We start from the raw sequence: 15,424 nt of genomic DNA, 5'->3' as shown, positions 1-15,424 counted from the left end.
TTGTTGAGATTTGAAATAAATCTCTTCCTCCGTGTCTGACCCGTGTCTGACCAACCCGATCAAATTTTTCATTATAAACCGACCCGTGTCTGACCAACCCGATCCATATATAAACCGACCCGTGTCTGACCAACCCGATCCATTTGTTGAGATTTGAAATAAATCTCTTCCTCGTTCGTCACTGTTACTTTCAGAATACTCAATAATAACGGGTTAGTGGATTTTATTTACTTTGATTATTGATTGAGTTTTACCTGATTTTGATGAGAATTTTCAATAATTTTAATAGGTAATAGGGATTAGAATTTTCATCTTTTAGTGAACGCATGCCAACTGTTTGATAAATTGTTTATATGTGAAATTCTTGATTTTCAAATTTACTATATATATATATATATATATATATATATATATATATATATATATATATATATATATATATATATATATATATATATTGGTAGTTGTTGTCTCTTTAGAACTGACACTTCTAATCAAAGAGCGTTATTAGCGTCAGATACGTGTCAGACACCGACACATGTGATTACATTCAATTTTGTCATTTTCTTAAATTATTATCCATGTCGACATGTCAGTGTTGTGTCCAATGTACGTGTTTGTGTCAAATGGTTCATAAGTTGTTTCCATATTATCTTTTTTTATTTTATATATCTTTTTTACAGGAACCATGACAACTGATAATCCGCGATCACAGCAATAACATCCATGGCGGCGACAAACTGGTCTGAACTCCCAAAGGAGCTTCTCAATATGATATCGGAGCGAATTGACGATGAACTCGATCTCATTCGCTTTCGATCAATTTGTTCAACATGGCGTTCTTCCTCCGTCCCAAATAATGATCGTCACATTCCCACTCCTTAAATCATCATTTCGTACCGACTCCAATGACATTGTTACCATCAACAAGAAGACATCATTCTGTTACCTCTCCAAACAAAATATATTTCTCATTAAACCGCCACAACAACAAGAACAAACCATAACCCTACGCCCTTGGTTGATAAGAACCAACTAAAACACGCTTGGCCAAACCAACTGCTTCCACCCACTCCGCCGAAGTTTCTCTTTTGATTGTCGTTTCGTGCTTGATTACAACAAACTATCCGTTCTTCATTTGGGAAGCACCTTCTTCATCTTGGATTTCGACTTGAAATTCAAGAATAGACTCTATAACTGGAACAAATACATATACCCTCAAAAGGTCGTTGCTGTTGCATGCCATGGGAAAAAGCCTCTTGTCGTTGGCACATTAATCTCTCCCCCACAACCATTACTTGTGAAATGCGGCGATGAGAAATGGAAGGTGATACCTGACATGTCAACAAAGTTCGGAGACATCTGCCTTTTTAAAGGACGACCTTATGCAGTTGATAAAACTGGTAAGACGATTATGGTTGGACTGGACTCGAGTGTCCAGTTAGTGGCTGAACCTTTGGTTGGTGGTGGGAACATGAAATTCTTAGTGGAGAGTGAGGGTGATTTGTTGTTAGCGGACATTTATGAGTGTCTTTGTATTGACCTTAATGAACCTGTAAGGATCAATTTGTTTAAGCTTAATGAGAAGGAGAAGAAGTGGGTGAAGTTATCGAGTTTAGGGGATAGGGTTTTGTTCTTGGGGTTGGAGTGTTCGTTTTCTGCTTCTGCTTCAGATTTGTGTGTTGCCAAAGGGAATTGTGTGATCTTTATTGATAATATTTTCGGGCGAAATATGATATCGAAATGTGAGAGCTATGTTTTGGACTTGGATCAAGGTCGGCTTTCGGCTTTGCTCGATTGTCCTGAATATTCCAACTTGTTCTGGCCACCTCAAAGGTGGATGCAAGCTCGTTACCAAGTATGTTATTTTGCATCGAAAGGTTTCTAATGTGATTGTGATATGGCTTTATTATGATTAATTTAGTTGTTGGACTGAAATAAACTTTTCAACTTGTACTTATAAGAAAAGAATAATTCAAACGTTGTTAAATTGCCTTTTGGGTTTTTCCATTAAATATCTTCACTTCTAATTTTTCACAAGCACTTCATTTATTTATTTTTATCATATGCTTTCAAAAATCTGAATGTCATTGGAACATTTGTTTTATATATGTGCAGTACATAACCATGGCTAATTATTGTTATCATTATGAAGTTTCTAAACTAGATGTATCAATGTTGTTAGGACTGATTAACTTCTTTTATTGTTATTTTTGCAGACTACATGTTCAGCACCAGACTCTTAATCACATGTTCATGTGTAAAAGATGTCTTGAGAATGAGGCGTAACTTGGGTTGCCGGATAAGCGTTTTGGTGAATTCTTCAAGTCTTCTCTTAATTGTGATTCTTCAAGTCTTCTTCTGTAAAAGATGTCTTGTAAGCTAGTTGTGATTATTCATGGCTTGTTATGTGTTTTGAAGTTGACCACTTGCATTATTATGTGTAAAGTTGAAACTTAATTGGTCAGTTATATATATTTCAGTTGAGTTTACTTATGGTTGATCTTTGATTACAAGCACCTGCATTGTTATAGTGCTTTGAAGTTTAAATTCTATTGATCAGTTACACTTATATTTCAACTAAGTTTACTTAAGGTTGGTCTTGGCTTGTGATTCAAAAGTTTCACTATATTATATTTAACTGTTTAGAGGCATCAAACTGTTAAAACTGTTGTTAGTATTGTTATTATATTATATTATGTTAGGCTGCACTGATTATGTTATTAGGCAACAAATAGCAGTTATTACGTTTTAAGTAGGTGGTTTTTGTGCCAGACAAATCACGAGGAATTTATTTTAGGGCTGGTTATTGTTAGGAGAGACCAAGCTCTCGAGTTCTTGTAAGGGAGAGAATTGTGTTGCAACAGTAGACTACCTCTAGAGATCTCTCTCTAGTTTTTGTCTTATTTCCTAATTTGGTGTGTTGTAAAAGAACTCGTTCTTTGTTCTGAGCTGAGATTATAGTCGTGAGATTGTTATAATTAAGTTGTTGTTCCTGATATCGGTTTCTTTCTGAGACCTAAAATGAGAGTTCTTCGATTCTTTCTCTATTTCAATCTTTTTATCAAGTGACTTAAAACAGTTTGGTGTTTGGAATCTCATCTTCTCTATCAATTGTCTTCAAGGGTTTTGTATGTTACATAACTATGACCACAAACTCTTTCTTGTTTGCTTTATTGGAATGGACATTGTGAAAAATACAGTTCTTAAAAACCTATCTTTGACCGGTCCGCCCTCTTTGTTTATTGTTTGCTTAGATTATTGTTTATGGACTGAAGGTCTTTTTCATAGTTCTTTCATTGGAACTTGGAAGGGATTTAAAGGCTAATATATTACACATTTGAAATATGTAATGAACTTGAAAAGCATTATACATTGATTTGTTTTGTTCTATAAGTGAAATCTGCAGCTGAGCCAAACACATACTACAATTCAGTCATAATCTAACCTTCCTCTTCATAATGTCCTTTTGTTTTTTTATGGTTTGGTTTGGTCCCAAATACTTACATGTGGCCATGCTATATAAATTTTTTCTATTACTACACATGTTTAAAGTATATTGTATTGTGAGATATTTGATCAGAAGTGTTGTAAGAGTCTATGTATAGACTATTTGAGTATTTGTACAATCAAATAGAAAATATACATTGTTAAAATATAATGATTCTAAGTTGTTTTTGCTTGAATCAGGAAAGACATTCGGTTTTGTTTTCAGGTGATTTGGTTGGCGTGCATTTGACTTATGTGGAAGAAACATAATTCTCAAATTTTTGTAGAAAGGCTTTGAATCTTGATCAACTTCTTGACGGTGTTAAACTTTTTTCTTTGTAGTGGTTGAAGTCACACAAACCAAATTCCAATTTTGATTTTCATTGTTGGTGGTCTAATCTAGCAACTTTATGCCACCATGTAATGTTGTGGATAGTTTTTGCTTTTGACGTTGTTTTGTGTATCTTGTAACTTCATTTTGGTTCATTTTTAGATACTTCTTGTGTTTGATTATTACTTTTCATTATTAATATATTTCTTTTAGCCTCTTCAAAAGAACTAAAATAAAATCCAAACTAATTAAAAGTAGTTGGGTTAATAACACTAATAATATTGCATGAAATAAAAAAATTGATAACTTATCTCGCGTGATCGATTTTAAACGAACATAAAATCTACATATGCACAAAACCAAAGGTAATTAATAAGTTTAGATTGAATCCTTAGACCTCTAGTGGTTCATTTCAATATTGAGAATACAATAACGTTCAAAATATTGGCCCTACGTACCTTACTCAAAAAAGTCAAACTTAAGTCTTGATTTTTTTTTTATCAGATCTTTCTCAGACCTTGCAAAGTCTAGCTTGGTCTAGTTTATTTTCAATCCTAATTGTGACGTGCAATTCTTTCTCCCCCCCCCCCCCCCCCCCCCCCCCCCCCCCCCCCTCCTCTCTCGCCCTCCCATCTGTTCTTCGAAAATGCTCTTGATTTATGAATTATATAATCCAAAGTGTGTTATTCTATCATTTAGTCACGGAAAAAAAGTCATGGCGACTAATTCTCCACAAATTTAAATTTTAGAATTCAAATGACAAAATACCAATTATATAATCCAAACACTCACTTTAACCTCTTGTGTAACAAAATGAAATTTCAAAACTTTTACACATCTAGTTCACAAAAAAATCAATTGTATACATTCAAATTTTAAAATTTCAACGCGGCTTTTACATGATGGAAACCTTTCTTGTAATAAAATTTAACTTCATAAACGAACATTATCAAGGATCCATATTCTAAAACCAAAAAAAAAATATAACAATTTTTATTTTTTTTGTATAAATAGAGACCAAATCTTAGAAACATTAAATAATAAGTGTTTTGGCAAGAGATGTTATAGGCACTTTTGTTTTGGCAAAAACTGAATGGGTTACTCCAGTCTGTGAGGTACATGTTGGCGAAGCTCTTGAACTGTTATCAGCTTTAGGGTTCATCAGTTACATTTGGGACTTATCGATTTTGAGCTTGATGCTAAAAAAGTAGTGGATAGTTTTTCGTCTGCACATCAGAATATTACATAATTTACTTATCGATTTTGAGCTTGATGCTAAAAAAGTAGTGGATAGTTTTTCGTCTGCACATCAGAATATTACATAATTTGGGATGATAATTCATAATTGTAAAACTATGTCAACTCTATTGTTGAGATTGTGAGAAGACAAGCAAATGAGGCAGTCCATAGATTAACTAAGGCGGCCACATCCTCAGCTAGCTAGTTTCCAGATTTTGGTAGAAATACCAAATTGTATTGAACACATTTTAATTAATGAAATGATATAAGTTCATTTCCTTAAAAAAAAAATTAAATAATAAGTGTTGAGCAGTTTCTTTCAACAAAAAAAATGTAGAGCAAAAGTTTTATAAAGGCTAAATTTGGATGATAAAATTATATTTAAGCTTAAATAAAAGGGTTAATTATGTTTCTAATCCCTATAAAATAGCGACCTTGTAAGTTTAGTCCCTACTTAATTTTAATAGCATTTTTAGTCCCTAATTTTGTTTTTCTGCACTGAGTATTAGTCCCTACTCAATTCAAATTTGTTTAATTTATGCTTAAACTCTTAAATTTTTGAACAATTTTTTGCAGACATGTTTAGAACATTACTAAAAGTTCGTCCGCAAAAAATTATTGCAAAATTTGATTTCTACATCCAGATTTTATTACTTTTTTTCTTTAACTTTTGTCGTTTTAAAAAATTCATATTTAATTCATTTCATGTCAGAAAATTCTAAATTTTAGTAAACGAACCTTTCATAGTGTTCTAATCTTGTCTCAAAAAAATCGTTCAAAAATTTAAGAGTTTAAGGATAATTAATCAAACTTTGTTTTAGCAGGGACTAAAATTATAAGTAAATTTTTTTTTATAGGGACTAAAAATGCTATTAAAATTAAGTAGGGACTAAACTTACAAGGTCGCTATTTTATAGGGACTAGAAACATAATTAACCCTAAATAAAATAGAAACTAAAGACAAAAGTATCTTATAAGTTGAAATAGAAATCATTTTGAATCATTGATTCCTCTCCGCTGCGAGATTTCTTCTCTGCGTTCATCGTATCAGGTATTTTCGCTTATGGCTTCACATTTTTTAGCTTATAACTTTTAGCTTCTGCTTCCTTCAAAAAAAAAAAAAACTTTTAGCTTCTGCTTATACTTTTTGCTTATTGCTTGTTGCTTATAGTATAGGTTTTTGCTTATAGTTTATATAAATTCTAATAGGTAGTAACTTTTGTTGCTTCTTCTTATAGTCTCTAATTGTTTATAGCATCCTGCATATAACCTCTAATTGTCTACGAAGCACATCAGCCTCTAGAATTAGGCGTGTCGCGGTGTCTGACATGTGTCGGTGTCTAACACTCGTATGACACTTGATCAACACTCTTTGGATCGGTATCCGGCACCCGTATGATATTTGTAGGACAAGTGTTGGGATACTCAGACAAATGTCCCAAAAATGTTTTTTTTCTTCTTTGTTTAGAGACTCCTTTAGACCTATCTCAAACATTTCGGGTTAAAGATATTTCAGAGCAATGTTAATCAATGAGGGCTCAAAACATAAATTTGATTACACTTTTTTAGCTTTTTCAATAGTAAATGGATTATAAAAGGTCAAATATAATATTACCCATTTGGATTAGCCTAGTGGTGTTGGCTTGGGACGCATGCTTCTCTCAAGATTTCACGTTCGATTCTCCGTGTCAATTTACGTGGGCTAAGTCAATACAGAACTCTGCCCTCGCAAGTGGACGGTGGGACTGGACCCCTTGGATTAGTCGGTGTCGGAGTCCGTGCTTCATAGCTAATTTTTTATAGCTTCTGCTTATAGGTTTTGATTTTAGCTTTTTGTTTTTGCTTATAGCTTCTGCATATAGGTTTTTCTTGTAACTTATGTTTTTGCTTATAACTTCTGATTGTAGGTTTTGCTTGTAGCTTCTGCTTATAACATATAAATGTGCTTCTGCTTATAGGTTTTGCTTATGGCCTCTAATTGTTTATAGCTTCTGTGTGCTTCTGCTTATAGGTTTTGCTTATGGCCTCTAATTGTTTATAGCTTCTGTTTTTGCTTAGAGCTTCTAATTGTTTATAGCTTCTACTTATAGTTTCTAGTTGTTTATAGCTTCTGTTTTTGCTTAGAGCTTCTAATTGTTTATAATTTATGCTTATAGCTTCTACTACTAGCATCCATGTCGGCGGTTGATTGGTCTAAATTCCCAAAGGATCTTCTCAATCTGATATCAAAACGAATCTACGATGAAGTCGATCTCATTCACTTTCAATCAGTTTGTTCAACATGGAGCTCTTCCTCCGTCCCAAATCATCATCATCGTGATCACATTTTACCCTTCAAGTTCCCACTCCTCAAATTTCCATTCCTCTCTGATCCCAACGACATTGATGCCATCAACAGCAGCAACAACACTTCATTCTGTTACCTCTCCAAACAAAATCTCTTCCTCATCCAACCACCACAACAACAACAAGAACAACCCCTACTTCGCCCTTGGTTGATAAGAGTTGGCCAAAACACATATGGACGAACCCAATACCTCCACCCAGTCATCCGAAATTGCTCTTTTGATTTCCATTCTGTGCTCGATTACAACAAATTATCTGTTCTCCATTTGGGAAGCACTTTCTTCATCATGGACTTCGACTTCGAACTCAACCGTCAACTCTTCAACCGTCACGAATTCATGCACCCTAAAAAGGTCGTTGCTGTTACGTGCCATGGAAAAAAACCGCTTGTTGTTGGCACAATAGCCTCTCTTCCACATCTGTTACTTATGAAATGCGGCGATGAGAATTGGAAGGTGATCCCTGACATGTCAATGAAATTTGGAGACATATGCACTTTTAAAGGGCGGTCTTACGCGGTCGACAAAATTGGTATGACGATTATGATTGGACAGGATTCGAGTGTCCAGTTAGTGGCTGAACCTTTGGTTGGTGGTGGGAACATGAAATTCTTAGTAGAGAGCGAGGGAGATTTGTTGTTAGCGGATGTTTATGATTGTCTTTGTATTGATCTTAATGATCCTGATCTGAATGATCCTGTAAGGATTGATTTGTTTAAGCTTAATGAGAAGGAGAAGAAGTGGGTGAAGTTGACGAGTTTAGGGGATAAGGTTTTGTTCTTGGGGATGGGGTTGGTATGTTCATTTTCTGTTTCTGCTTCTGAGTTGCGCGTTTCCAAAGGGAATTGTGTCATCTTCGTTGATGATATCTTCGAATCAATGTCATCTAAATGTGAGTTATATGTTTTGGACTTGGATCAAGGTCAGCTTTCATTTTTGTACGATCATCGAGAATATTCCAACTTGTTCTGGTTACCTCAAACATGGATCCGAGCTCGTTACCAAGTATGTTATCTTGCATTGAAAGTTTTATAATGTGATTGTGATATAGCTTTATTGTGCTTAACTTAGCTGTCAGACTGGAATAAACTTTTGAACTAGTGATGATAGAAAAAGAATAATTGAAAGTCATGAATTGACTCTGTTTATAAACTAGTACTATCAATGCAGTTTTGAATAACCTATCTATGACCGGTTCTGTCCTCTTTGTTTCTTGTTTTCATAGATTAGGTTTTAATAGTTCGTCCTTTGTGTATCTTTTTGGAGGTTTTCTTGTTGTGCTTTGATAAGGTCTTCGATATTATGGTCTTTGATAGTTCGTCACTCATTAGAACATTGAAGTGAAATGAGGTTGATTTATTCTGATTTAGCATCTCGTGTTGTTCTGCTGCTAAGACTACGACGACATCGATACTTGCATAGCTGTTCCCTTTTAAACTTGATGTTTATGGAACATGGAATTTAGCAATGATTATTTGTCACCAAATTAAGCTTCTAAGTACTGATACACAGATAGCATCTAAAACATTAAAGCTTTTTTCAGAAGTGCTATAGTTATGGCTAATTGTGTATACCATTTGTTTCATGTCTTTGGTTTATTTAATATTATATCTCTAATATGTCATTCTCATGCTTCAATTTGGATTTAAATAAAAAACATTATTCTTAAACAATTTGCATTCTATTGTCATTCTTAAACAATTTGGAACAGATTTATACAAGTGTACTTGAAACAATTAGAAGTAATGACAGGGAAGAGTCCCAACTATGAGTGCCTCCCTCTATCCTTCCTTGATTACAATTAATCCACTAAAACAATATTATCTTAAGAATAGAGCTAGCTAAACAAGCTATTTGTCTAGTAAGAAAGATTATATCATATTGATAATTTTTTTTCTTTTCCTACAGACATCTAAATTATATCATATTGATAATTTTTGGGTGAAATGATTTTTGGTCAAACTATACTCATCATTAGCCGAACTCCAGATTACCAAGGTCCCTTCCTCGAAAACCTAAGGATTATAACAATTCTTTTTGGAAAATATGTTAAAATATAATCATTCTAAACCGATTTCTCTTGCATCATAGATAGATTCTAAAAGCAATTTATGAATATATTATAAGATATTTTTAAGATATCTAAAACCCTATATCTATTATTGTAATTTTTTTGACAAACCCTATTTATCGAGTTAATTTTGAGCAATAGCAAGTACATATCATATAGTAAAATTGTTTTGAGCAGCTAAAATATATCTAAATTAATCTGACATTTTCATTCTGGTTATAATTAGCCTCTATTGATTTTGACTCATATTTGACTTGTTGGTTGCTCGCGAGTTGAGTTAAATGATGACGTGTCATTTACTAATGTCACCTTGCAAAAAATTACCAACGCAAATATGTTTTTGGACCAAATTAGTCTCTACAATGTTTTATTTTAAAATTCAAAATTATTGACTAAACTACCCAAATTAGTCTACACTAATTAGGGCAAAATAATCCCCTCTTATAATTTCTTTCCATTCTTCTTAAGTGTGTGTTTGGTTCAAAGAAGAAAACGTGAAGAAAGAAAAAGGTGAGAAAGTACAAGAAGAGAGAAATATGTGAGAAATATAACAAATTTGATGTACTATTTGGTATAAGAAAAGGATAGATGAAATAGAGATGAAAGAAGTGTGTTCTTACGCTTTTCTTTTGTTTGGTTGAATAGAAAGTTTTTAGAACGCAAAACAAGGCAACAACCCTTGTCATATCACACCCAACGCAAAACAAGCCCACCCAAGACACTCAACCTCTCCAATGCCATCTAATGATTATACAGCGGGGGGCGGTTCGCGATGTCGTTCGTAACAACCTCTCTTAACTCCTTTTGAGTCCTTCCAACTTGTAAACGTCCTTCAACTACAACTCAAGGTACACAAACTTATAATATCTTATCTCTCACCATTTGCTCTCTTATTGATTTGTTAAATTGTCTCGGTAATTGGTTTTAAATGACGTAAAATCAATATCCGAACATGGGAAAAATCAAATGAAATTAATTTGTTTAGATTGAATTCTTAGCATTATGGAATAATTGATTTGATTCTTACACCTCTACAGGTTCGATTGAACCTTAAGATTACAATAACATTAATTCCTTTGTACTGGACTCAAGACTTTCGTTAAGTCCCACCGCATATGGATGTTGCATCATTTATAAAATTCGTTGTGACTATGGGTGGAAATGGGTTCTAATTGCTTATAGTTTTTGCTTCTGCTTATAGGTTTTGATTATAGCTTCTGGTTTTGCTTATAGCTTCTGTTTGTAGCTTTAGCTGATAGCTTTTGCTTATGGTTTCTGCTTATAGGTTTTACTTATAGCTTGTGTTTTTCCTTTTAGCTTTCTAATTGCTTATGGATTTTGCTTCTACTTATAGGTTTTGCTTATTGCCTCTGTTTTTATTTTTAGCTTTCTAATAGCTTATAGCTTCTACTTCTACTTATAGGTTTTGCTTATAGCTTCTAATTGTTTATAGCTTTTTTTTGCTTATAGCTTCTGTTTTTTTCCTATAACGTCTGCTTTTATTAACATCTTCTGCTTCTACTTATAGTTCTGTTTTTGCTTATAGCATATAGCTTCTGCTTATAGTTGACTTCTTGCTTATAGCTTCTTCTTGTAGCGTCTAATTGTTTATAGTTTCTGCTTCTTTTTTAAAAAAAAAAACTATTTTTTTATAAATAAATAAAATATCACTTTTGTCATTTTTCCGTGTTTGTTTAGGAATTTCCAAAAAATCATTTTTCACTTTAAAATGTAAAGCTATTTGGTTTAGTTTTTCCCAAAATATATATTTTTCAAAAACAAGGATGTAACACACGAACAAGTTAAAAACAGTTTTCTTTTTTAAAAAGTGACTTTTATTGACAGTAAACAAACATAAATAACCAGATTTTCCCTCAAAAAAAAAAAAAACAGATTTTTTTTTAACTCTTTAGACTTTTTTTACCAATTTTTTTTTTTTTTTTTTTTTTTAAGTTGAAACAAATGCACCTTATATCTTCTACTTATAGGTTTTGCTTATAGTTTATGCTTATAGTTTATAACATCTGTTTTTGCTTATTTGTTTATAGTTTTACTTATAGCTTCTGCTTCTGCATATAGATTCTGCTACTAGCATTCATGGTGGCGGTTGATTGGTCTAAACTCCCAACAGAGCTTCTCAATCTGATATCACAACGAATCTACAAAGAAGTCGATCTCATTCACTTCCGATCAGTTTGTTCAACCTGGCGCTCTTCCTCTGTCCCAAAGCATCATCACAAATTTCGCTTCCAGTTCCCACTCCTTAAATTTCCATTCAACCCTGATTTTATCAACAGGAACAAGTCATTTTGTTACATAACCAAACAAAATATCTTCCTCATCAAACCACCGCAGCAAGAACAAACCCAAACCATACGCCCTTCGTTGATAAGAATTTGTCAAAACGCACGCGGCAAATCCAAATTATACCACCCACTCTTACAAAATAGCGATAAAATTCCGTACACTTTCGTGCTTGATTTCAACAAATTACCCATCCTCCATTTGGGAAGCAACTTCTTCATGATAGACTTTGACTTTACATTCGACGATAAACTCTACAACCCCTGCGATTACATGTACCCTAGAAAGGTCGTTGTTGTTACGTGCCATGGGAAAAAACCTCTCATTGTTGGCACGTTAACCTCTCCCCCACAGCCGTTACTTATGAAATGTGGTGATGAGAAATGGAAGGTGATACCTGACATGTCGACAAAATTTGGAGACATCTGCCTTTTTAAAGGGCGAGCTTACGCAGTCGACAAAATTGGTAAGACAGTTGTGGTTGGACCGGACTCGAGTGTCCAATTAGTGGCTGAACCTTTAGTTGATGGTGGAGACATGAAATTCTTAGTGGAGAGCCAGGGGGATTTGTTGTTAGCGGATGTTTATGAATGTCTTTGTACTGATCATTGTAATCCCGATCATAATGATCGTGTAAGGATAGATTTGTTTAAGCTCAATGAGAAGGAGAAGAAGTGGGTGAAGTTGACGAGTTTAGGAGATAGGGTTTTGTTCTTGGGATTGGGGTTGGTATGTTCGTTTTCTGCCTGTGCTTCGGATTTGTGTGTTGCCAAAGGGAATTCTGTCATCTTTAATAATTATATCTTTGAATCACATAGGCGATTTGAATATAAATGTAAGGAATATGTTTTGGACTTGGATCAAGGTCGTCTTTCGCTTTTGTCTGATTGTCCCGAATATTCCAACTTGTTCTGGCCACCTCCAAAGTGGATCCAACCTCGTTACCAAGTAAGTTATCTTGCATCAAAAGGTTTCTACTTTCAAATATTTATATTTATTGTGCTTAATTTAGTTGTTAGTCTGGAATACACTTTTCAATCATTACGTACAGTAAAATGAAAAATTGAAATGTTATTAAATTGACTATGAGTTTTTCTTACTAATATATTCTTTGTAAATTAGTATCTACACTTCATACGATCAGATGTATGTATGACAATATGCAGTCCCTGACATTTTCATACAGGGGACAAATTAGTTCCTCTGTTACAATGAGTCGAGGACTAAATTGGATCCCTTATGAAAATGTCAAGCACTAATTTGGGTATTATTTTTTGTCAGGGACTGGATTGGGGCCGCCATGAAAAATGTGGTATTTATTCAATGAGCGATCATTTTTAATCCATTTGCAACAATTCTCTGTTCTATTTAGTTATCACAAATATAATGCAATTGTTGTGCATTTTCTCTAATTTTGGAAGCATAAATTATATACATATGATGCAAGAATTCTCTTTTTTACTTTCTCCTGGTAATTCTAAATAATATATAGATTTTCATACTCATGTAAAAATGCATTTTCTAGCTGCTGTATATGCTCTTTCTGTTGTTGTTTCCCATTGCTCATTACTGTGTTCATGTAGAGTAGAACTAATAGTACAAGGATTTTTATCTTAAAATATTGCTTTTATTTTTCCCTAGTACAACACGACTTCAAAATGAATAAAATGTAAAATACACTTTGGCTTGGTTGCACTTTTAGTTCCGTATTTTATCACTCACGAAAGTAGTCCATTTTTTAAATTCGAACTTGAAAATTGTTGTTGACACATCACGTTTGGCTGAAAAACACCATTCATAGTCCTAATAAGACAATTCAGTTCACATTTTTTATTTTTGAGGGAATTCAGTTCACATTTTATTCATCTATAAATATTCATTGGTTAATTTTTTTGTTTGTTATAACATGCAATTTTGTTGGCATTTAAAAAAATTGGAGATTCATATTTCAAAAGATTATTCTTCAAATTTTTTAATAATCTTAGTTTATCCTAGTTTTCACACAATTCAATCATAGGAAGAGTGCATTTTCGTCGGCATGAGATTTTGACTAGTTGTAAATGTTGGTAGAGTGCCCTTTGAGTGAAGGCATATAAGTGATTGATTCTTTCACCTCTGAGAAGGGTTATCGTTTTATGGTCCAACAAAATGTTATGATCACACAATTTCCTTAGCTATGAATAAAGGCAGGTCAAAGTCATTAGTCAAACCTTATAGCTTATAGCTTATGCTTATAGTGGCATCTGTTTTTGTTTATATATTCTTCTTTTGCTTCTGCCCAACGTAGCATCCTTGGCAGTGGTTGACTTGTCTAAACTCCCAACGGAGCTTCTCAATCTGATATCACAACAAATCTACGAAGAAGTTGATCTCATTCACTTTCGATCAGTTTGTTCAACATAGCGCTCTTCCTCTGTCCGAAATCATCTTCACATTTTACCCTTCAAGTTCCCACTCCTCAGATTACCATTCTTCCCTAACCCGAATAACATGGATACCATCAACGGCAACGACCCTCCATCCTGTCACCTCTCCAAACAAAATATCTACCTCATCAAACCACCAACACAACAACAACAAGAACAAACCCTACTTTGCCCTTGGTTGATAAGAGTTAGCCAAAACATATGTGGCCAAACTCAATTCTTCCACCCACTCCTCAATTATACCCCTCTTTCTTGTAACAGGCTTGTGCTCGATTTTAACAAATTATATGTCCTCCCTTTGGGAAGCAACATTTTCATTTGGGACTACGACATCAAATTGGAAATTATAGCCCACCATTGTTTCTATATGTTCCCTGAAAAGGTTGTTGCTGTCCGTGCCATGGAAAAAACCCTCTCATTGTTGCCACATTACATTCTTCCTCATTTATGTTACTTTCAAAATGTGGAAATGAGAATTGGAAGGTGATCCTTGACATGTTAATGATGTATGGAGACATATTTCCGTTACTTTATCTGTAGTACGTCCTGCTGCTATGAATATTGTGTTGATACTTGCATGGTTATTCCTTTTAGAACTTGATATTTCTGGAATGTGTAAAGTTTATGCACTTCACAGTTGTCTCTTCATAACAACAATTAATTGTATTATGAGCTAAAATAACATATGCAATTTTCACATATAAACAACAAAGAAAGTTGCAGGTTTCTTACATGTGTGTGGCACCTTTGTGTTGATACAGCTGAATCAAAAGCTCAATACATTCGCAAGTCTAATATGATTGTGATATAGCTTTATTGTGCTTAATTTAGTTGTTAGACTGGAATAAACTTTTCAACTATTACTTATAGAACAAGAAAAATTGAAATGTTACTACATTGACTGTGTATGGGTTTTTCTAACTTGTATGTTCTTTGCAAACAAGTATCTGCAGTTTTACTTTTTCACAAATTATTTTCTCCTTTGTTTGTATTCGCACTGTTTCATTGAAATATACAGCTCATGATCATATCAAGCGAGAGGAGTGTGTTACAGTGAGAGATAATGTCCATTAGATTAAATAAACGGATGTGATTTAATTAATAAAGCACAACCGTCTCTTCAGATTTCGTTAGTTACTCATGTCTACGTCTTCATCTTCATCCTTGCGTTCTACTCTCATTGTCCATCGTTTACAAAATTCCTCCTGAATTATTAAAA

The 15,424-nt window shown here is 33.7% G+C and overlaps 3 protein-coding genes and 1 pseudogene across 4 annotated transcripts; all 4 read left to right on the top strand.

Moving 5' to 3' along the window:
- Positions 1-104: 104 nt before the first annotated feature.
- LOC146913115 (F-box protein At2g17036-like) lies at positions 105-2,598 on the top strand. Its single transcript, XM_085716363.1, has 3 exons — positions 105-212; positions 684-1,858; positions 2,220-2,598. The coding sequence occupies exons 2-3, from the start codon at positions 1,340-1,342 to the stop codon at positions 2,244-2,246; spliced, it is 546 nt and encodes a 181-aa protein (XP_085572489.1). The 5' UTR covers positions 105-212; positions 684-1,339; the 3' UTR covers positions 2,247-2,598.
- Positions 2,599-6,019: 3,421 nt separating this feature from the next.
- Positions 6,020-12,643, top strand: LOC146913114 (F-box protein SKIP23-like). The gene is made up of 4 exons (XM_085716360.1): positions 6,020-6,110; positions 7,216-8,409; positions 10,121-10,323; positions 11,555-12,643. The coding sequence occupies exons 2-3, from the start codon at positions 7,234-7,236 to the stop codon at positions 10,271-10,273; spliced, it is 1,329 nt and encodes a 442-aa protein (XP_085572486.1). The 5' UTR covers positions 6,020-6,110; positions 7,216-7,233; the 3' UTR covers positions 10,274-10,323; positions 11,555-12,643.
- On the top strand, positions 11,573-13,292 carry LOC146913113 (F-box protein SKIP23-like). 2 transcript variants are annotated; one of them, XM_085716361.1, is made up of 2 exons: positions 11,573-12,727; positions 13,061-13,292. In XM_085716361.1, exons 1-2 carry the CDS (start codon positions 11,573-11,575, stop codon positions 13,118-13,120), a joined length of 1,215 nt encoding a protein of 404 aa, XP_085572487.1. In that variant the 3' UTR covers positions 13,121-13,292. The 2 variants fall into 2 exon arrangements, with proteins under 2 accessions (XP_085572487.1, XP_085572488.1); XM_085716362.1 differs by lacking the exon at positions 13,061-13,292 and adding an exon at positions 12,966-12,992.
- On the top strand, positions 13,292-15,170 carry LOC146913112 (F-box protein SKIP23-like; annotated as a pseudogene).
- Positions 15,171-15,424: the final 254 nt, after the last annotated feature.

The sequence above is a fragment of the Medicago sativa genome, chromosome 6, assembly GCF_051527215.1.
Source record: "Medicago sativa cultivar Bolivia chromosome 6, Bolivia_mono, whole genome shotgun sequence".
NCBI classification, from domain to species: domain Eukaryota; kingdom Viridiplantae; phylum Streptophyta; class Magnoliopsida; order Fabales; family Fabaceae; genus Medicago; species Medicago sativa.
Note: the sequence above shows the minus strand (reverse complement) of the source record. Positions and strands in the feature narration are given on the sequence as shown.